The sequence below is a fragment of the Cryptomeria japonica genome, chromosome 10 (assembly GCF_030272615.1).
Source record: "Cryptomeria japonica chromosome 10, Sugi_1.0, whole genome shotgun sequence".
Lineage (NCBI taxonomy): Eukaryota > Viridiplantae > Streptophyta > Pinopsida > Cupressales > Cupressaceae > Cryptomeria > Cryptomeria japonica.
In genome coordinates, this window is record NC_081414.1 from 732,734,666 (window position 1) to 732,758,600 (window position 23,935).

General features: G+C 35.3%; 1 protein-coding gene across 3 annotated transcripts in view; it reads right to left on the reverse strand.

Moving 5' to 3' along the window:
- LOC131045574 (disease resistance protein RPV1) overlaps positions 1 to 23,935 on the reverse strand; it is a 58,994-nt gene that overhangs the window by 5,600 nt on the left and 29,459 nt on the right. For 2 of the 3 annotated variants that reach the window (XM_059212084.1, XM_057979182.2), the window contains exons 2-6: positions 10,820 to 13,480; positions 10,632 to 10,691; positions 1,035 to 1,175; positions 877 to 948; positions 701 to 783 (exon numbers count right to left, since the gene is read on the reverse strand). In XM_059212084.1, coding sequence (XP_059068067.1) covers positions 1,118 to 1,175; positions 10,632 to 10,691; positions 10,820 to 13,480 — 2,779 coding nt within the window. In that variant the 3' untranslated portion in view covers positions 701 to 783; positions 877 to 948; positions 1,035 to 1,117. The remainder of the gene's footprint in view (positions 1 to 700; positions 784 to 876; positions 949 to 1,034; positions 1,176 to 10,631; positions 10,692 to 10,819; positions 13,481 to 23,935) is intronic. The other variant, XM_059212085.1, reaches the window with a different exon arrangement.

A 23,935-nucleotide genomic window follows, 5' to 3' on the forward strand; every position in this document is an offset into this window, starting at 1 on the left:
CTGTCCAATAACTACTGTCTACAAAATGTATATCTAGATTTCACTTCTATTTAGGGACAGTTGTTCATAAAAACTTCTGGAGCAACATTTGTTCTGATATATTCGTTGTTGACTGCCTTACACATAGATTTGTTGTTGACTACCTGTCCAAAAACTGAACAAATGCAATAGAGACCCTGGTCTATCGAAAGGCCAAGCTGGGGCTTTTTGAGGCATTTTCTTCATTTAAATTCACTCCTTTGGTAGTCTTTCAAAAGTTGGAACAGGGTGAGAAATCAAAGGAACTCGGTTCATTTAATTTCGGATGCAAATCCACACCCACAGACTAACTGGGATACATGGTGAGACCCTCTCTTGCATTTGATTTTATTCTAGCCTCTAAAGGCCTAGAAAAAGCCCAGTCAAAAAGAGCTCCGGACAACTACTTGTAAAGGTAAATCCACCAGTAAAAATCAAATCGTACTTTTATGGGACAGACCATAAAATCAAATTCACACGGAAAGACAGCATAGGGTTTTTGATGATTCACTACTTTCATCTGATTTACTTTGCATATGGGTTTTCTAATAATCTACTGTACATATAATATATCTAGGGTCCAAAAAGAGAGAAGCTACAAGAAATTTGAGTTGAACTACATGCCCCTGCATCAAGAGCTAAAATCTGATCTAGGGCAATCCAATCAGTCTTATTGGTTTACCTGATAAACATTACTGCCTAAGAGTTCTTTCAGCCTCTTTTCGCTCTCTCAAATACTCACTTCTATAGCCAATACCAAATTGCCTGTTCACAATACCAAATTACATCAAATAATATTGATCTCTCCACAAAATGACCAAACAGGTCAATGGGAATGTAAAAGTTTATCTAGCTTACCTTCTTGTAAATTTGATCTAGAGCAGCAGACATAAAATCTGGAAGTTCTTTTGCTTGGTCTTCTCTAATCTCCTTTTGAAAAAAAATCAATAAAGCAGTTCATAGCGATTCAGATTGAATACACTTCCCCAAGATTAATATGAACGAAAATAAATTACCTGCCAACTGTCCAAACAACTGATTATTTGTGTCTCTATCATGCACCAGCTCCTGCAACGCCGGACATTTCAAAACAGAAATGTCAGAATGATTTCTTGCGCTTTCTCCTGGGTCGTACCACTGAAGAGGCCTCTGACAATCTACAGCCACAAATGGAACCCAATCACAGAACAACAAAAGAGTATTTGATCAATATTTTATATACAAAACCTGCAGCTTAACCCTCTCAACTTATGAGCAGAAAACAAATCTTTAGGAAAATTGAATAGTGATTAGTCTGTTAGAGCATTGATACATTGAATAATCACTGGTTAAAGTAGAAGCCCTCCACCATAGTTCCAAGAAGTAACCAACAAAATACCTTACACGCTTGCACCAAGAATTTGATAGACTGGCGAAAAACTAATTACATGTTAGACAATGCAATAGTCTTCATAAACTGAGGTAAAAAGCCATTAGTTATGTTGCCAAAAGCAATGGCCACACTTATAAAACATAAAGCTAGCAAACACATACTAGCATAAATTGTAAGCAGCAAGATAACAGCACCAACTTATCAGTTATTTAGTAGGTCACTTGCTCAGTGTTCAAAAGCCTATAAGGGAGCCAAAGTCCAACATTACCCTCACTTTTAGCCTATAGCTTGAGATTTTTAATCTCTTCGATCTTGCCTTCACATTTATTCTTTTGAAGTGACCTTGCGAATCCAATCATTCCCCCTTTTGCCTCATAGCACTAAGGCTCTGTCTACAATAAGGCGACTAAGTCTTTAATTATGAAGTGCTTGCTTCTTTGTGTCCTCCAGTTGAGCGCTAACTAGGTTTATCAGTAAGATAGTTGCATATTAGAAAAAGGCACGGTGTGTGTGGGGCACAGTTGCATCACACCTGTTTGTAACAACTTTTTGTTTAATTAGAATTGGAATAAAGGAAGATGTGTGTTCAGTCAACTATTGGAACTGCCACCAATTAAGGAGGTTTAACTGTCTGAAACTCGCATTGATTGATTTCCAATATTGAAAAACGTGGGGTAATGAAATAACACTTTTGGAAAATTAGCAAAATATTCACCTCTTATTTTAGTTTTAGTGGCACTGCTACAACAGCGGGGTCCACTGGAGACAAAACCCTTTAAGGGTGAACCTGTCGTCTTAGGAACAGAAACCCTCAGGAGCACTATGTGGTGTATCTTGATAACAAATTTATACAGGGTGAATTCAGACTTGCAAGCGGTAGAGTGCATCAAAGTCATCAAACACAAGCCAATTCTATATCAGTCAGTGTAGAGTTTGCATGCCGGGAGTGCCCAACAAGGAACATCATGCAATTAGGCTCAATCTTAATGTATGTCTATGACTGAACAAAATAATGATAGATTTATGTGTCTACATGCTGATTAGAATAGTTTTGAGTTTGTTTTTTCTATACCGTTGGCTGAGGTAATTATAGTAGTAGCTTTAGTTTACTTTATTATAGTGAATTAAGGACATAACATCCCCTGTAGGAACCTTGACCTGATTAGCACCGTCATAATAATCATTTTTGTGGATCCAAGCCTCTATCTTGAAGAGAGATTGCCCTGTTCATTGTGATCCATTGTAATGCTTGTACTAGATATTTGTGTGGAGGAGAAGCTACTCTGAAGGTGGAGTCTCCGTGCCCTGTAGTACATGGTACAGCAGGTTGTCTAGGGTCATACAAGAAGCCAGGGGTTTTGATGCCTTGTGGCCTGCTTAGGAGACACACAATGGACCTAAAAAGTAGGTTTGGCTTATGAGAAACTTTATTGTGGTCTTATGATCATCTCCTATCCTGCAATAAAATAACTCCCCAAAAAAGGGTAGTGTACAATAATAGAATAAGGGGTTAATAAAAATTAAGGGTAATTGAATTCAGGGGACTCAAGTTATTTTGGCATACTGTAAATCAATGGTTGACGCTAGGTACAATAGTTTGTTAATTTCTTTGAATACTAGCTGAGGGATTTTGCATTGCAATATGTGCAGGCACCCCTACAAGAAGACCTCCCCATGCTCAATATGCTAATCAGAGCATTTTCATTAAACAAAGTTTGATGACGAATACATTGAGCTTCAAAATTGGCAATACGAATTTTTGTTTTTGACAGAATTAACTGATACTTTCCATCATCTGAATGCACATGTTCACCTATCAGATACCGGACGTGATTACGATACTCGTCGATATAGGTTAACATGAATTATTTTTCATTTTTTCAGAGTTATATCCATCTATCAGATACACCACACCATTTGGTGCAGCACCCAGTTTACAGTTTATAAGGATACATCAAAATTCAGAATGTCTTTAGGGTGAAATGTTAAACAGTTCTCGAAAAATTGAAAGTGCAAAATGAAACTATTTATTAGTTTATTAAGTTGAGAGAAATTTTTAAAATCAAATAATTATATTTGAAAAATTGTTGGCTAGGGTATTAGCGGGAGGTATCCAAGTCTAAATGTCACATATTCTTTAACAATTAAATATTTAATTTAATTAGATAATTTAATATACAATTAAAAATAATATTTCAAAATGAAGTGAAGATTTTGAATCATAATTATTAGGAGCCTCTTATCCTGATCATTATCATGCATCTCCATCTTGAAGATCTATTTCTAGACATTAAGAAATTTAATATGAAGTTTCTTTGGGTCTCTATATGGATCTCTTAAGAGTTATCTCTTGAAAATTGAAAAACTTCTAATGAAAGTTTTTTACAGGTAAATCATATAAACTATGTTGGGTTTTCCTAAAAATGGTGATATGTAATTTAAAAAAGTTAGAATACCTAAAAAAATACTACTAAGCTTGTATTTTTCTTTTTTTTCATTAAATTTTACAAGATTTCTATTAAAAAACAAATTCTTATCAAAAAAGATAATAGTGCAAAGGGAAACAATAATATGACTTATGAATGCTATGCACAACTTGAAATTTTATCAAGTGAAAATATAGTCATCTTTAGAATGCTTATTGTGGTCCTTAAATAATGACATTCCCCTTCCAATTAATCTTTTGTAACATAATTATGAAGATTTAAAATAGTATTTTGTATTATATGATGACTTTCAAATATCAATACAATTAATCTTTGCTTTCCTTAACATGATTTTCAATGCTTTCAGATTGCCCAATAATTAAGTTACTTTTTATATTAAACACTACATTTAAATGGTTATTTTAGTTTATTTATAGCTCTTCAATACTTTATTTTGTTTAAATTGTTTATTTATTTATAATTGAAACTCTTAAAAACAATTATATTACATAAGAATTAAATAACTAATTATCTTAAAAAATTAAATTATATTTTTAAATTAAAAATTATAATCGCATCGAATCTGTTCCTTATATGAACATAATCAACTAACTTTCAACCATCTAATCTTCATTCACTTTCTATTTTTAACCACTAGATCTTCATTGATTTTTTATTTTGATGTCAATCCTAATATCTGATTCTAGTGCCTATTCATGCCTAAAAGTTTAGAAAGCTCTTTTGGGCCTTTTCTTTCTTCCATTTTCCTTTTTTAATCATCATTTATAGTATCTTGATAGGGATCCAAACATTTGCCTCTCCTCTCAACCTCTTGTCCACTTTCATTCCCAATCCTCGTAAACCTCCATTTCATCAATGTGGACTTTCAAAGTAGTGTTCTAAACTTCTCCATTATCCCCACATACACTTCCCGAATCCTTTTCCACAAGATTTGTCAAAATCACTCCACCTTCCCTTTGTGAGATTCCTTTTCATCTCTAGACATTTCGACCCCTATTCCAATATCATGTTCTAGCAACCATTTCTACAAATATTTTATTATCTCTCTTCCATTCCCCTTTTGCAAACTTTTGAAGTTGATTTCAATTTTTTCTCCTCCATTTCATCCACTTCCCTTATCTAGTTCTACCATCTACTTCGACATCAAAATCTCACAGAACTTCCAAAAACCTTTTGTCATCCCCTTCATAGAAACAATCCTTTTGTCATCCATTTCTTCTTGTACAAAATTTAGCTTGACTTGTATACATCCTTTCTTCCACTTGGACATCCTATACTGATGTCCAATTATACGTACTTTTCCTACCCTTTCTCCTATCCATTTTAGCGCTTCTGTTCACTCATTTTGCAAAATTTTTAAGTTCATCTAAACTTCTTTTGGATGTCTCATTCTACATGGAAATCATGCATCCCTTTCTTGCCTCTAGTTCCTCATCAAATTTTATTTATTTATTCCATATCCACCTCTAAACTTTTGGATCTTCCTATAAATGTGTTATTAATACTAAATTTGACTTATAAAACTACCAAGCTAGTCTTTTCCAACTATAAAATCTTGTTTATCCCAAGGGCACAAATCCAAGTTTAAAATCAATAGTGGATGATGAAGAACATCATGCCTACATTAATATGATGGTTGAGTTACTAATGTAATTGGTCTTCACGCGAGATCCAAGCTATTGTTTCAATATATTTCAAAGGATTTTGACTTGTTTTACACAACATTTATGAAATTTGGAACTCTTAGTCAAATTCCCACAAGATTTAAGTGACCAAACATAGTGATATAGATCTGTCAATTCACTTGTCATTCCAACAATTTGTCATTTCTCATTTTCGCATGACTACACATGCCAAAGAGCTTCTAGGGTTCCAAAATTTTCAAGTCTAGTTGCCATTTGATCAATTAATTTTATAAATCACAAAAAGGTATATCTAATGTGTAGCACATATTTACAAAAAAATTTCTTATCGGACGTTTGTAGTCTTCAAGTAAACTTTTGAGCGACAAAGTGTGATAGGATCTTCTTCGCTTAGGTTTTCTGTTTCTATATTTATTGCTATGAATTCAATAGAGATTAGATAAATGTCACAACATTATAAATTATTCTTTTTAATGATCTTTCCAATATTGCATATGGATTTCTAAGGTTTGGTGATGACGATTATACATGTTCAATTATCGGTATCTTCTTTTAGTAGGTGCAATTTTGTAACTCAATACAAGACATCATTATTGGATATAATGATCCATCATACGCCTAAAATAGAAAATATTAATCACTAGTAGTGGAGTGAGAAGTAGTTTGTGTCTATTTCATGATTTAGTATTACTCCTAGGGAAACATTTTTAGCAAGCTTCAAGATTTTTTACCATTAGAATCTTGTCTTGGATGTTTTCATTGGCTTAATAGAGGTTGTATGTGCAATAGGTTAGTGCTTGGTCTATCAACAACTTTTGTAGCAAGGCATACAGTAGATACTACTACAAGTTTATTTATTTTTTATCTATAGTTTTGATCAATCATGTTAAGGATACCTCTACAAACCCCTTATGGGTCTAATTGAGCCCAAATTCAACAATTGATTATACACTCAATAGTTGGCCTTCCATCATTTACTCTTTATTGATGAGTTGATCCATTCACCTTCATGAATGATGCTTGCCTAGACTTGAAGTGGATTGATTCTACAAAAAGAATAAGAAATAATTTCAAATCCCAACATGTACCCTATTCTAAAGCTTCCAATTTGGCATAGGCTATAGACAAAGACTTGCAAAGATTGTGGAATTCGGATATATACCCACCCTTGTATTTTCTCAAAATTTCCCATTGTGCCTATTCAATTAACCCATTTTTTACATATACTACAATCATCATTTTAGTCCATGAGACCATATCTCTTTGAGGCATATTGTCAAACAATTTGATTGCCTTGTGTATTCATAAACATTTTTTTATATCAAAATGAATTAGTTATCCAATGATCTAGAGAACACTTGGAGGTAGTAATCTCATAAGGATGGTTCTAGGCGATCCGACAATAGGGGGTTACACTTTCACCCATGAACAAAAAATGAAGTTGACAAAAAAAAACTTTAACAAGCACCTTCGTACAAACATGTGTTCAAATGAAGGATCATTTTTTATCTTCGTATGAACAGAAAGCCTTCATTGGAAGGGGAGAGGCGTTCAAACAAAGGTGCCTCTAGGGGGGTCTTTGTTTGAATCCCCCTCGAAACTTGTTTTTTAATATTAAAAGGGATTCATTTAAAGGGGGGTTAGAACGAACCCCCCGCCTCTAGGGGACCTTTGTTTGTGTAATGGTGGAAAAATGGTGAATGATAGATCAAGAGGACAACTACTCTTTCCCTCAAAGAGAGATGAGAGTCTCACTATTGATTACCCTTCAAACACGTTTCACCATGTTACATTTGGAAGAGGAGAGGATAATTCACTAGATTCAATCTCTCCACACGAAGATGGTAGATTGAATTCTGAATGAAATGGGAACGATAAGTTGATCCCCTCTTCCTTGTTTGAAATGGAAAGGAATTGATTGAATTATGTAATGCAAAAGTGATAAAGGACTGATTATAACTTGAGAATGGAATATGGGATGAAGTTGTGCGCCTGGATCTGGCAGTAATATGTCCAGACGAAGTTGCCCTGCAAATTTGAGGAAAAGTTATCTGGACCGTGGCAGGAATGTACGCGGTCCTCCGAAAAATCCGCGAAACGAAAAGGGTTTTTCCGCCTCTGCAAATGGAGCCCGAATTTGAAAGTACAGTTGCGCACCTGCAACCTACACAGAGAAAAAGAGAGGAAAATGGGTTGGGATTGGGGGTTTGCCTTTAGGTCAAACCCCAGTTTTGGAATTAACCAAGTAATGAAAGAAAGTACTTGCAAATAGATGTAAATGAAAGACTGAATTGTAAATCACCTCAAGGGAGGTTGTGATAGCAATGTTGATAGAAATGTTTGTGTGGAATTGAATGTTGAAATCAATCTCCTCTTCAATGGTTGAATCCTTGACTTGAATGCAATACGTAGCCTTGAAGGGAGACTTCAAGAATGTTTGATCGCTTATGCAACTTGACACACTCCAATCTTATCCAACTCCAACTTATGCAAATGAGAGGACAAATGCCCCTTAAATACATGTTAGTGGATTTGATTTTTGTCATAGGCCGACATTGGGAGAGTTTTCCGCCCAATGCACAACCAACAATGCAACCCTAGGATGGGTCTTGCCCAAAAATAGGGCAGGGACATGGGTGCCACGCCCCTGTCCTACCCCTTTCTCCAAGGCAGAGTGCAGATGGGGTGATGCAGAGGCCAAGGAAGAAGTTTTTTCTAAGGGTTGAGCAATCTCCGGTCTCCGATCAAGCTAGAGGATTTGAACTTGCGTGCGTGAGGACCCTAATGCAGTCAAAAATTGCTAGGGTTGCAATTTCATGACACTACAGTTTGAATCTCTCTTGAAACTTATTTTTAAATATTAAAAGGGGTTCATTTAAAGTGGGGTTAGAATGAACCCCCCTTCATTCAAAGGGGGGGTTATAATGAACCACCTAATTTTCTACATCTCTTCCTCTTCTTGCAACTTTTTACAAATTTTTGGCCTTTAAAGCTTAAGTTGAAGATTCCAATGAAATCAGCTTGACAAACCAAATTGCAAAATGATACTCATCGAAACAAGCCTTCCAACAACTATGATTATAATATATTTTAATTCTATTATGAATTTTTTATTATTCTACTAAACATATGTTTTTCACTAAACATCAACTTCTTTTTTCCACATGAGGAAAAATAGTAGATTACCAAAAAAAATTCTGAAAAATATCTGAGAAAATGGTATTGATGTCCTTGATCTAACAAGGAAAAAATTGAATTCCAATTCATACAATAAAAGTTATCCTCCTAATAGTACACCTATGTCTAAATTGTAATTGGTTTAACTTAGAAAATTAATTTTAAAAAATCAATAAAGTATTATGAAACCATATGCATACATTAGATATTGTAGTTACAAATATTATTTCGAAAAAATTTAAATTTTATTCTTCATAGAAAAAAAGTTATGTGGTTTATAGTACACATCACGTTTTAGAAAGAGTGTGTACTCTTAATAATTAGTTACAAATTTAAATGCAAATTTAATCCAAAAAAAAATTAAAAAACATATATTTAAAAACCTATAGACAAAATGTCACAAATCACTAGTTTGCATCATCTTCAAAATCCTCACGATTTAGCAACTATAGGTGTGAAAGTGAATATTTAGTTCGAAATGTTCATTTCAATGTCAAGTTTGGCCAAAAAGTGTAACCCACTATGGTGGGATCAAGGCCTTATAAACTTTGGTTGTTCTTAAGCTACCTCCTACTTAACATATCGTATAAAGTGTGTTTCAAACCTATAACCAATGTCAATATCTTTCAATGGTTTAAATGTTTAGTTTATGTTCAAGGACCTAAAACTTTATGGTAAAATATTGAGAAATTTTAGACCAACCCAATCTAGTGGGTGCAACTCTTGAAGGACATGGTGGTGGGCTCAATTCCTAAATATGGTTATACTTCACCTTACATAAAGGTGTCCCAATGACATTTGTCTATGCATAGCCACCTTCAGCTCTAGCCTATGACTACTACAAGGGAGATCATTCCTAGTGGGATTTAAACTTGGGTCTACGATGTGTAACTTCTTACTCCTCATTATTAGACCCAAACTTGATAGGTTGCATTTTTTGACATTTCAAATACATATCTACAATGATATTTTTAACGATAATATTTGGCAAATACCCATTTCAGTTACAATTTGATGAATATTGATGCCTTTTGTTGATGATAGTTGACCTTAGACTCATTTGCAAGAATCCTCTAGGATCCTATATCATTAAACTACCAAAATAGAATTTGTTTTGTTATTGGCAAATAAAATGTACCATCATATTCTAGATTTACACTTAGCCCTTAGATTTTCTCAAGAGTTTCCATTTCCTATTCAACAAACCCATTGTCACATATACTACAATCATTATAGTCCATGAGACCCATCTATTTGAGGCACATGTCAAATAATTTAATTTCATTGTGTATTCTTCAACATTTTTTGGGATCAAAGTGAATTAATAGCCTAACAACTTAGATCACACCATTTCGAAGTAATAATCTCGTAAGGATATTTCTCAAAGATAAGACAACCCCCTATAAACTCTAGTTGTGTCTAAAATTCCTAACACTAAGCATAACATTGGAAGTGGCTTTCATAGATATGACCATTGTTTATATCTTTCAACAACTCTGTTTTTCATTCTATACACAAGGACCTAAATATTTGGGGTAAATTCTCAAGAATATTTATGGCAATATATTATTTCATGAAGACTATGAAGTAGTCGATACATAGAAATATTTATAGCCTTGTCTACCAAGTAATACACATAGTGACTGAAATTTATGAAAAAATTACCCTAAATCTAAGTTTGGGCTTGATGTTGTCCTTCTATGGCTTCTTCCCTATCTATTAACTCTTTTTTTTTTGAAATTATAAAAACAACATTTACTTTATGATATTGCTATCAGTGTAGTTTTTGAGTCAAACTCATTGACCCATATTTCACAAGAACCCATCTCCCATGAGAATGAATGGTCCATTTAGCACTCATTGCATTTAGGGACGCTCATAAAATGAAGCATTGGAACTTTCCCTCTTCCTTATCAACATTTACTCTCCAATATTTTGTTTGATAGAAATAAATTAATGGAAGAAAGAACTTACCGTTGATAATCATTAAAGTTGTTAAGTAAAATCTCCAAATTTCCAAATTTGGGCGCATTTCTGCATAAGTAACTCATCACCAAATACAAATGTGTCAAATTCAAAACAAGAAAAAGTGTGTTATCTATTTTCCTACTCTAAACACCATTTTCGGATGAAAAAAGTAACACTACTTATCATGCACCCACCTCACTTCAATCTCTCTTCCCACCAATTGTGTGCCTTGTCTTCGTAGGCGTTGATAGCATCGACGACTCAATATTCGCAGGGTGCCAATGGAATCAGGGAGGTTATATAAATTTGTACATGTCATCAAATCTAAATGTGATAGACTTGATAGGTTGCCAATGGAATCAGGGAGGCTATTTAAATTTGTACACGCTCCCAAATCTAAATGTTGCAGCTGTGATAAGTTGCCAATGGTATCAGGAAGGTTATTTAAATTTGTACACCCTTCCAAGTTTAAATGCTGCAACTGTAATAGGTTGCCAATGGTATCAGGAAGGTTATTTAAATTTGTACACCCTTCCAAGTATAAATACTGCAGCTGTGATAGGTTGCCAATGGTATCGGGAAGGTTATTTAAATTTGTACATCCTCCCAAATCTAAATGCTTTAGCTGTGATAGGTTGCCAATGGTATCAGGGAGGTTATTTAAATTTTTACACCAACCCAAGCCTAAATGCTGCAGCCGTGATAGGTTGCCAATGGTATTAGGAAGGTTATTTAAATTTCTACCCCCTCCCAAGCCTAAATGCTGCAGCTGTGATAGGTTGCCAATGGTATCGGGGAGGTTATTTAAATTTGTACACCCTCCCAAGCTTAAATGCTGCAGCTGTGATAGGTTGCCAATGGTATCAGGAAGGTTATTTAAATTTGTACATCCTCCAAAATCTAAATACTCTAGTTGTGATAGGTTGCCAATAGTATCAGGGAGGTTATTTAATTTTTTACACCATCCCAAGCCTAAATGTTGCAATTGTGATAGGTTGCCAATGGTGTCAGGGAGGTTATTTAAATTTGTACACCCTCCCAAGTTTAAATGCTTTAGCTGTGATAGATTGCCAATGGTATTAGGGAGGTTATTTAAATTTTTACACCATCCCAAGCCTAAATGTTGCAGCTGTGATAGGTTGCCAATGGTATCAGGAAGGTTATTTAAATTTGTACACCTTCCCAAGTCTAAATGCTGCAGTTGTGATAGGTTGCCAATGGTATTAGGGAGGTTATTTAAATTTGTACACCCTCCTAAGCCTAAATGCTGCAGCTGTGATAAATTGCCAATGGTATCAAGGAGGTTATTTAAATTTATACACCCTCCCAAGTCTAAATGCTGCAGTTGTGATAAGTTGCCAATTGTATCAGGGAAATCATTTAAATTTGTACACCCTCCCAAACCTAAATGCACCAGCTGTGATAGGTTGCCAATGCTATCAGGAAGGCTATTTAAATTTGCACATCCTCCCAAATCTAAATGCTGCAGCTGTGATAGGTTGCCAAGAATAATAGAAAGTGGAAAATGGAAGCTGGAAATATCGCCGTGTACTTGCATTATCCTCAACTGCAAAATGTTACCCACAAGAGTGAATTGAAATGTCTCTTGTATCGCAAAGCTGCATTCTTCCAACTTTAACCATATTAAACTTGAAGGAAGCATGGCTAGCGCGTCAATGTGCAGATTCTTCAAGTGAAGAAAACGTAGACCAGGTCTGTAAACTGTTTCAAGCCTCTGCGAATTATCTTCATTCAGTCTAAGGCGAGAGAAATTGACATTATTGAATATGGTGTTCAAATGAGCCCCCTCCCATACTCGGGTACCCTGTCTTTCGTTTTCAACAATGGTTCGCCCCATATCCCGGATATGGTCATGCATATCAAATACACCATCGTCGCCAATTTTTATCAGTAACTTGAGGCAAAGATTAGATATAGCCATATGCACCCTCCTGTACAATGATTTCCAGAAAATAATGGGACAAATTTTGTGTTCTCCGATGAAAAAGCAAGCGATGTCCAGGAATATTTCTTTTTCCTCTTCACTAAGAGCATCATAACTGATGTAGAGTGTTTTCTGGATGTCTTCATGGAGAGTAATGTTGTCAATAGCTTCCGCCCAGCAGTCTCTGTCATTATGCTTATCATACAAAAAGGCTCCAATCACTTCCAGTGAAAGAGGATGCCCCTTACAAGCTCTCACTATTCTTTTGGAGAGATCATGGTGACTGGGGATTGGAGATTCTCTCAGAAATGCATGCCAGCTAAATAATTTGAGACTTTCATTTATCTGCAATCCGCTCATCTCGTGGATGCATTCAGATGAAACCCCCGCAAGATGGAGAATGTGCCTGTCTCTAGAAGTAATAATAAGTCTGCTGCCAGGGGCCAGCCAATCCCCAACCAAAGCATTCAATTGCATGACATTATCTACATCATCTAGAATAAGCAGAAGCCGTTTTCCTCCCAAACGATCTCTCAACAAAGATTTTCCTTCATCAACACTGTACACTTTTTCACCACATCCGGTTGAATCTTTGATCATTTTTCTTTGCAATTTTGTAAGGCCCGTGGCATCTGCATCAGTGGCCCGGACATTAAACACACAGGAGACAGAATCAAAATCAGCAGACACTCGATTATAGAGAGCCTTGGCAGCTGTGGTCTTGCCAATACCGCCAATTCCCCACAATCCAGCTTTGACCACACCTTCCTTTGAATTCAGTTTAAATTTCTGAATGAGATGTTCGGTCAGGCTTTCTAGTCCAACAGTGTGCTTGGCAACTTCTAACGGCACTCTGTCCAGTGTCTTAATTACGTCATTCACCACCGTCTTCACTAGCTGAGCTTCAAAGCTGCAAATAGCCGATTTCATAACAATTTAAAAAAATGTAAATTTAATGTTCACAAACGACAGTGCAGACCAATAGAAATTGCAAGAGCACTAAATATTCCCCTTCTTCTAGTTACATGAAGAATCGCGAGAAAAGTTTTGGAAAATAATAAAATATAATTATTATTGTATAGGAAAATAATGTTATTTTACTTTAGTATAGCTGTCTAAAATAAAGTTAATACAAAATTATTTTATTTTATTTATATAAAGTTCAGAAATATTTTATTTTCCTTTACATCTTTTTAAAAATTATTAGAATGTTCAAAAAGATTATTTTAGTTGTTTAAAAAACTATTTTTATTTAGTTAAAACTTAGTTTATTTTATTTTAAAATTATTTAAGAATTGTTTAATTTATTTTTATTTCAAAATTATTTTATTATTTTTTGTAATATTTGTATAATGTATCACATTTGTAATGCTTGAAATAATGAGATTCATATAATTATCTTTCAAATTGTTGTCAATGCATTTGAATTTTGGATGGTCTATAAGTAGGGCATCAGCCACATAGTGATCAAAGATGAAATTACAAGGACTAGTCAAGCACAACAAATCTGTAGTGTGTAGAGTCTAATAGTTTGTAGAAGCACAAAAAAATCTGTAGTGTCCTATAAATGTTTAAAGGGATAGTTCCAGTAGTGTAATCATCATAAAATATTTCATTAAATGATCAAAATGTAATTAGTTTGGCCAACTAATTAAGTATTTTGGCTCTACTTAGACCAAGGAGGTCATTCCTAGAGATCTTGTAGGATAATAATTAAAAAAAAAAGAGCTAGTCAAACAACTTAAGCTACATCCTATGTATAAATATGCTCTAAAGGTTTTTTCAGTTTAACCAAAATATCCTTGACTTATCAATCTTGTATACCATAGACCTCTAGACAAACAGATCACTATTAAATTAAAATGCAAAACCATATTTGTAAGCCCAACTATTAAACCCTACTAACTGAACAAAAAGATTGTTATGTACTTAGCAATTTTCCTTCTAGTGGAAGCTCCCTGATATGATGAGATTTTAAATCCTTTAATACTTTTAACAAGAAAATATAAAAAGGTAGAAAAAAATAAACTAAAAGAAAAGAAAAGAAATCCAACTAGAACACAAAAGATTTCTTTTAACAAAAAAACAAAAACAAATTATATCTAGTTATAATCTCTAAAATAAGTGTGTAAGGAATGACTGAAATAATAAAACGGAAACTAATTATACATAAAAATAATCAATCTTCAAATGAAATGTTGACATCAGAACAATAAATCTTAATTATAAAAACTTAAAAAATACAGATACTCCAACTTTCCCCTCTCTACTAATTCTACCATTTTAAGTGATGGAAATAAAAAATTATTCTTTAAATCCCTGTCTATATATGTAGGTGAGACTAATGTTTCAACTAAAACCCAGCATTAATCCTATGTTGGTAGCCATGCATGACCGAAAAATATAGACTTATACCAAGGTTCGAGTTTTCGATTTTTATCACTGTTTAAAAAATAATGGCTTGTTTGACTTGTCATTGCACATTGCATATTTTCCTGGGGTTTCATTTACTTGCAAAATATTTGAAAAAGAAACAATCCCATAGGAAAGAGGACGAAGAAAATTAAGCAGAATTTAAAAAATCTTTGTTGTTGATTGCATGGACACAAGTGGTTTGCACGATGAAAGACATGGAAAGCTTATTTTAGGATTTTCTCTATTTTCAATTGTTTCCACAAGTATTTAATATGCAATTACAAACTTCTTGCCTCGCAAAGCTCAAATACAATCCACAAATTATACAGACAATACCCTGCCCTAACTCTCTTAATGCTGCTTCCTTTCCTCTTGGCAGTGACAACACACACCTTTCTACGCAGCTTCTCACCCACATTCTATTCTTTGCACAGCCCACTATTTTCTTTCCTGCGCTGCCATTCACTGCCTATGATGTCACATTGACTGCTGCCCACACATCTCCATCAGGCCCCTCTTTTTTTCACCTCCCCTTCCCATTCAGGTACAATGATCACTATATATATTTTTCATTACAGCTTTCAATCTCCTCCTACGGCTGAAACCATTCCTTATGCTGCACCCCTCTTCTCTTTCCTTCCTTCGAACCTTCTACCCTCCTTCATTCAACTCCCTTAGTTAATGCCAATGCCCGTTATAATTCTGTATTTGGTCATTTCTAAAATAACTGATGCCTCTGTCGGCTTTTATTGCATATTAATCTTCCTCTGACCAAGGATTCTCCCAAGGAATATCTTTATCTGAATCCCCCGAAAACTCCCCATCATGCTTAACGTGGAACATAATGAATATCCTCCACTCTCTTTCACAACCTGCTGTCTCCTAAATTCTCTCGCGATCTTTAGCTTCCACTAACTGTTATAACTCCCATTTTGCCACGGGTAGGTAGGATGCTCCTGCATCATTTAGGAACTTTCTCCAATCAATATTCCAAATTTTTGAATAAGAATTATTTGATGTATCTTTTAAGTTCCAATGCAGTGATATATTCCTTTAGCTAAGTTATCGCATTTTCAACTTCATGAATGATTGCTCCCAAAATTTCAATGTAAAAGCTTAAGGGAAACCCATACTGGCACTGTTTAAGGCAGGTCTTATGTGTATTTGAAAGTTGAAATGCTATGTTTCACAAGTATATCAGATATGTTCATGACCTATGGTCCTCCTTAGAAAACAACAGCTTTTTAATCTTTTAATGAGAAAACTTTTGTGAAGTAACCCCATGGTATCATCCTAATGTCAACCAATCTTAGGTCCACTCTAGAGTCCCATGAACCTATGTATCAACACCTTTTGCTTGAGCCTCCAAAATCTTTGTTCTATTTCCTCCAATGGCTCTGGATTTTGGGGACCAATTTTGGTATCTAATGGCAACCAATTAAAAGTTTTCTCGAACAAGTAAATGGAATCACTATCTTTACGACATGCTGCTGTAAAATCTTAGCATATCCTCTCTTACCATGTTTTTTCTTCTTGCACAAATAATACTCTAAAAGATTGTGGGAATAAGTTTCAGAAGTTTTCTTCTCTTGTGGTAGAATGAGTCTGATCAGTCACAATTTCAATTAAGGAGTGAAAAATACAGGGCAGAAGTTTTCCATTAAGATTTAGCAAGGTGCTTAATTGACCTCAATCCAGTTCAAGTGCGGTTAAGGTGAGTGGAGACTCCCATTTTCTCCAAGGATTTCCAGCCACTTTGTTTCAGTTTCTTTAATATCCATCATTTTTACTACCAGTCTGATATCTTTGAAGGTTTTTGACTGTTGATTCTTCTTACAATCAATTCTGGCAGGGCATGGATAAGGTGCCACCACAATATATTCTAGCTACATTTATCACTTCTATTATGATTGGAGGGCTTTACTTCTTTTACCACGGTGTAGCAGCTCAATTATCCTAAAAGAAAGAATTCAATATGAGAAATCCATCAGCTTACCACTATCATTTTTTTTATTAGGCATCACGATTCTTTCCTGACCTTTCTCCTGGCTTGACTCTCACTCTCTGCTTGTTCTTTTGTACGTGTATCTTACATTGCAAGTAACTTTTTTAATATATATGAAAGATTTGAGTTTCTTTATTGCAGGTCTTAATGTGTGGATTGGTTGGAGTCTGAGAATATCAGTCCCCTTGATTTCAGTATGAATCAGGTCCGATGAAGTGGGTTTTATCAAAAAAGTTCCACTGTTGCAATATACCTGCACACTCCAATTGGACTGATTATCTAACAGGCCATAACTTCTACTAGGAAAGACACTTAATTGGTGCTACGGCCCATTAATGAACTTGTCCATGCCAGTCTAAAAAGATATACGACAGCTGATGCAAGTTGCATAGTTAACAACTTAACATGACTTGAGAGAATATTAGCAACTAATAAACACCCAATGTCTCTGTTTTAATCGATTCTGCATTTGTTTTACTATACACATTGACTAGATTTTGGGTTGAAACCTCCTGGTGTCCCTGATAATATGATGTTCTCGAATGAAGAACTGTAGGTTTCAAAGCTTCTGGCCCTGTCTTTTCTACCACTTCACTGCACCCAAGAACGCAGGCTTATGTGAAAGGTCATATATGTCAATTGCATCTTCTTCCACCATAGAATCAAAATTATTTTCTTTTCCCTTGGATCACAAAGCTCACTAGAAGTGTTACCCATAGAGACCATTACAGGATATATGGGATAGGGAAGCTGGTTATCAATTCGAAATGATGCAACTTGAAAAACAAACTTCTGTTGATGCAAGTCCTGTAATATATTGATCTTGATTTCCTCTAACACAAGCAAAGGCTAGTTCTTGTGGAACAGAATCTACCATGACAAATCCAATGAAAAGCAAATAGACTGATGAGGCTGAAGAAATTAGACATCGGTAACTGTTCAAAAGCCAACTTCACATTTTGCAAATTGTTCTCTACTTTTTTAGTCTAGGTTGTGCAGAGAGAATGGTGAGAGCTCATCGAAACCATAAGAGGAATTAACATGTCTAAGGAAGCCTTCTGTTGGCGCTATTGCTATTGTTGGCTATGGTGGTGTGCCTCATTTTCATGGCATAATTGCCAATGGTTCCAGTCTGCCAAGTAGATGTTGGGTAATCCAACGATAAGTCATGGTTAGTGGTCTCATCAAACATATAGTTGCCATTACCTTGAGTCAGTAAAAGTTTTGCAGTATTTACAGTCCCAAAATGACTTTTGCATCCAAGAACTCTGCAGGTGGGGAATTGAAATATGACATTTCAGAATAGGGAAGAAATTTTAAGTTTTCAATGCTCAAAAATGAAGACAACTGTGTACAAGCTCTCTAAAAAAGGATTTGACAAAGTATCTCCATGTAAGAGGCATATACATTTCGCGAGATTTTGCATACATATACATGTACATGTACACATCTATTGCAAATATATATGTACATTTACACGTCTATTGCAAATGTGTAACATTTATTGTTTAATGAATTAAGCATAGATCAATTTGAATTATTTTGAAGTTTTAAGAGTTTGATTATTTTACTAGATGTTTGATTATTATATATTTAGTTAATCATGCGTGTGTCTTTTTTATTTTAAGTGTTTCGAAATAGATTGATAGCTTGTTATTAGCTTTTTGGCTGTTATGCAATACCTTGCATTGTTAACTGTTATGCAAGATAATGCAAGCCTTTCGATTCAATAATCGATGGATAAACTGGGTTTTGAATGCATGCCAACCCCTAAGTTTTCAGTTCTCACTAATGGAAAACCTGAAGGCTACTTCTCATCTTCCAAGGTATTAGACAAGGGGACTCAATGTCTCCTTTTCTCTTTATTATTATGGTAGAAGCATTTGGCAGAGCTATTAAGGAATTGCATAACAGCAGTCTGATAGACGGTCTTAAGATTACTTCGAATTTTATTGTTACTCATCAGCAATTTGATGATGACAATATTGTTAAAGAAGCAAAGCATTTTCTAAATATTTCTACCTCATATGGTAAAGCCTTGGGTCAGATTGTTAATAAGGAGAAATCCAAAATATATTTTTTCTCAACACCTTAGCAAGTGGAGAGAAGAATTTTGAGTTTTTTCAGCTGCAAGAAGGGTATTCTTTCATGTTTTTATGAATAATTTAATAGTAATATTAATATAGACTGCAATATCGACTCTTCCTATCTACCTATTGTCATATCTAGCACTAACAACAGGGATGATGCTTTCATCATCAAGAAAATGAGAAACTTCCTCTGGCAAAACATGGAAGAGAAGCATAGAATAGCCTTAATTGCTTGGGATAAAATCTGCAAACCGAAGTTATTAGGTGGATTGGGTATCCGCAACCAACAACTTCAAAACCAAGCTCTAGGAGCGAAACTTGTATGGAAAATGATTAAGGATCCAATAGCAAGATGGGCTAGGCTAATGCATGCTAAATATATTTCGGATGAGAATCAAGAAACTTAATGAGAGTTGGCAAACCGCCAAAGGGATCTAGGATTTGTAATTTCATAATTAAGAACAGGAATCTAGTTGCAGATTTCATTTCTTGGGATGTCCATGATGGTTCCACATGCCTTTTTTGGGAGGACTCTTGGGGTGGCTACCCAAGTTAGATAGATTGATTTCAATTCAAAGCACAAGAAATTGTCTTAGACAAAATTGGGGTATTCATTTAAGGGATTATGTAGTGTTTTCGGAGGACAATTCTTCTTTGGACTGGAATTGGAAGAGTTTTGAAGGCTCTAATGAAGTATAGTTGCTTCAAGAGACATTAGAGGATTGACAATTATTTTTCAGAAATGGACAAGTCTCCTTAGATTGGACTCCTAAAACAGGTCAATATAATGCCAAAGATGGCTATTATCTTTTAGCCAATCAAACTAAAGATAATAGTCTAGGAATCCCACAAATGTTTTTTTGCAGCGGCAAACTAATTCCAAAAGCCAGGATTTTTGCTTGGTTAGCAGTGAAAAATAAATTTTTAACAACAGAAAGATTTAAGAAGATAGGTTTTGAGGGTCCCTCAAGGTGTGTTCTGTGTAAGGCACAGGAGGAAACCGTTGATCATCTACTTCTTAATTGCCCTTTTTCAGCCAAATGCTAGAGATGGCTATGCGCTAGACTAGCGTGGATCTCAGCCCTCTCCAATGATATTGTTACCCTCTTTCAAGGATGGCCAATTAGGCCAAAAGATGGCCTTCTTAGTTCTCTCTGGGAAGTCAGCCCCTCTAGCTTCATCTGGGAAATATGGAAAGAACGCAATAGGAGAATTTTTAATAATAAAGCAAGAAGGTTAGAATCAATCCTAATATCCATAGAGACCTCCATTGTGGAAAACATCAATTGCAAGCTAGCACTGAACTCCATTCCTAAAAAAGAATTTACAGACTGGGATGTCAAGATTTGTCATAGATGGAATAGGATGAAGGTTCTCCCTTATATAGGAAGCAAAGATCAGAAAAGAAACCAAGCGGTTTGGTCTCCCTCCAAGAGAATTTGGTTAAAGCTAAACTTTGATGGAGCATCCAAAGGCAACCCGAGTCCATCTGGTGTGGATTGTATTGTCAAGAACCATGAAGGAATCATTAAGGGTAAAATTTCTCTTTCCATTCTTACTGACACCAACAATGCAGCTGAATTTAATGCGCTCATGCATGGCCTTTCTGAATGCTCAAAGACAGGAATCAAACACCTTGAAATTGAGAGGGACTCTGCTATTGTCATTGTAGATGTATAAAAATGACCATATTCCTAAATGAATATTTTATGTTCATTTCTCTATTTAATTAAATCCAATTTAATTAAATCACCCACGTTCCTCTATTTTAATTAAATAAATTACTCAATTTATTTAAATTAAATTCACTAGGCCTCTTTTGACATTTAATGAAAAATCATTTTATTCAATTAAATCCCTTTTATCCACTTTTAATTAAATTCAAATTTAATTAAATAGTTTATCCTAAATTGAATAAATCTAATTTATTTGATTTCCCCAAATTACAACCAAATTGAATTAAATTAATTTTATTTAATTAAATCCTATTATCCTTCCATCCACTTGCAAAATCCTACATCTCCCACTTGCTTCCTAAACCCTATTCCTAACCCCCCTTCTAGACTCTTCTAATCGCTTCCAATTAGCCTAATCCATCTCCTAAACTTTGTCACATCCCTAAGCAAGGGGAACTCAGTTCTCAAACCCTCAAAGTCTTTGAAAACCCTTAAAGGCTTCAACCACTTAACTTTGAAAGTCTCCCAAACCATTAATGGTTAACTCAACCCTCTAGCATGATTAAAGAATCTCCCTAAACTAAACCTCCATGTAACCCGAGGGTCTCATCAAGCATTTATTGCTTTGACCATGGTTATCCTTAATCTTTTGCACAAGAGTTTATCCTTTGGATAAAACCTTTATCCATCGGATAACCCTAACCTAATCTTAACCTAAACTTAACCCTTACCCCCTAAGGTAACCATGAGGTCTTCCTAGGCATTTAATGTCTCCAACCCCTTCTCTCAACCAGTCTTATGTTAATATTTGTCACCATTTCATTGGTGCCAATTGCAAACATGGATTCCCAACTTTCAAACTCAACCCTTGATTAAATCTTTCAATCTTGGCCATCCATTGCCCTATTTTTGCTATAAATAGAGCTCTCATTCCTCCATTTTTATCATCCAAGTCTTTAGCATCACACTTATACTAAAATCCATCCAAGCTTTAATATATCATTTTGTGCTCATCATTTAGCCTCTCTTTTCAATAGGAATTAATCTAAATATGCATGTTTAGAGTATTTTCCTTATCATTTAGCTTAATCATAGACTAATATAGCATGCTAGGATAGTCTTGTTACTAATCTTGTCATCTTATAAACTAGTTTATTGCATTTATAGGATCATGCATAGCTTAGGACGCATTTCATCTTAAAATCAACCAAAGTATCCTTCGTTCTTGCATTTGTCATCCCTAAACCACTTTGCTCAGCAATCTGAGAGCAAAGACATTGGTTTGAGGGACCTTGTGAGATAGAGAACCATGGAACCAACCTTGGGAAGCTGAGTCATACTTCATGACTGCATAGCTTGCACCAAGAAGTCCTGTGGGTGTGTAAGCAAGGCTCCTTAGGCTTCATTTTTCACATTTCAAGTTCTATTGACCCGCTTTTCCCGTATACAATCATAAATGCTTTACCCCAATTGGAGACTGCAAGCCCAATTGGAGAATTTTTTATTTTTTGGGGGAAAAGCTAGAGAACTACTCATGCAGACATATTTACAGAAAAGCCAATTCAGAAGCAGATCTTTTATCAAAATTAGCAGCAAAGGGTCATAAATTGGTTTGGTGCAAGGACAATTTCAAAATTTGTAAGTATTGCCAATGATTCAATCTGTTGATTTGCCAGATTCTTCTCAGAGGGTTAACAACTTTATGATGGTGGTTTAAAAATCAAGTTTTAATTAATATTAAATAAGCAACAGCTTCCCGTCATTTAATATTCCTTGTAGAATTTAAACTCTCAACGAATACTTCTAGATCTTTTGATCCAATCAGACCCGTTGTCAATTATCAGTCATGTTGAGTAACTTCCAAGGTGTAGCTACCAAGGTGTAGATGCATTTATTGATCTCTCGAGAAGAGGTACTCTTTGCTAGGTAATCAAGTCAAATCCCAAGGATCTGTTCTCTTTCTTATTATCAGAGCAATCGGCGGGGTTCTCCTTTCTTCAAAAAGGACTGAGATAAATTAGTCACACGGAACTAATCATTCTCTAAACAAGGCAGGGGTAATTTCTAATTCTAGCAGGTTTTTAATTTTGTCTCTCAATTAAATCAGTCAATGTGCATTTAATAACATGGCTCCGGTCGATGAAACCCGAGATCAAGATTTTAGGAGACCCAGGATTATATTTTTTGGAACCCGAACTCACCAATGGCTCCTAAACTCAAGGCTATACCATACCCCACTTGCCTTGGATGGCAAATTAAGTGGGAGAGTGAGTTCATGCTTTCTTGCACCGGACGGGAAAGTCACATCAAGAGAATGTTTCTCACTAAGATGGCAAACCCAAGTTGAGGGTGACAAAAAACTTCATTAATGACGACATTTCGTTTAATTCCATATTTCTTTAAGCTTGGCATCCTTGTTTCTTCCTCATTTTCTTTCTTTCTAAGCTGTTTCTCGCAGATTTCTCTCTTAGCTGAAGGTAGGTCTTCACTATAAATTTGGCAATGGCGGGTTCCTCCAGGATTATTATCATACTATTTTCAGACTCGATCACATGTTTTAGAGTGGACGCTTTGATATCCTTGTCTAGCCCCCTTCGTCAATGCAGCTTCAAAGAAATCACAAACCTAAGACTAAAGCGTATCTTACGCACTGTAAACCCCTTGGTTATTTTGGCAAGAAAAATGATCTTGGGGCAAGGTCATTTGGATAGGAGGGAGTATTATAGAGACAATTCGCAGATTCCATCAAGATTTGTGGCCTTAGTTCTTGATGCTGGTTTCTCTAAAGTGGAGACTACAACGCTTGTATCTGAATTATTTGAGTCTAAATTGTTAGGGGTCTAGATAGGGTCATGAAATATGCCCTTCCCGGCTCTGGAATTCCGAGGCTGGGGGATCTTGCTGCGCCTCATGAGCTAGGAGATAACATTAATTTCTATCCCTTCTTACTCGACCTCAAGGGCCAGCCTTGATGAGACACAGGTAAATTGCAGCCATGGTGGTTGATTACTTAAAATGGAGAGTATTGACATATCATGCTCAAAACCCAGATGAAGAAATAGTGTTTAGAGATTTCACCATCTTTCGGCTACACAAAACAATGAGTTCCTCCCCAATCAAGCGAAGAAGAACTGATAGATTTGTAGAATGCCAAAGAGGGTGGTTGTGGAAGTGGGCAT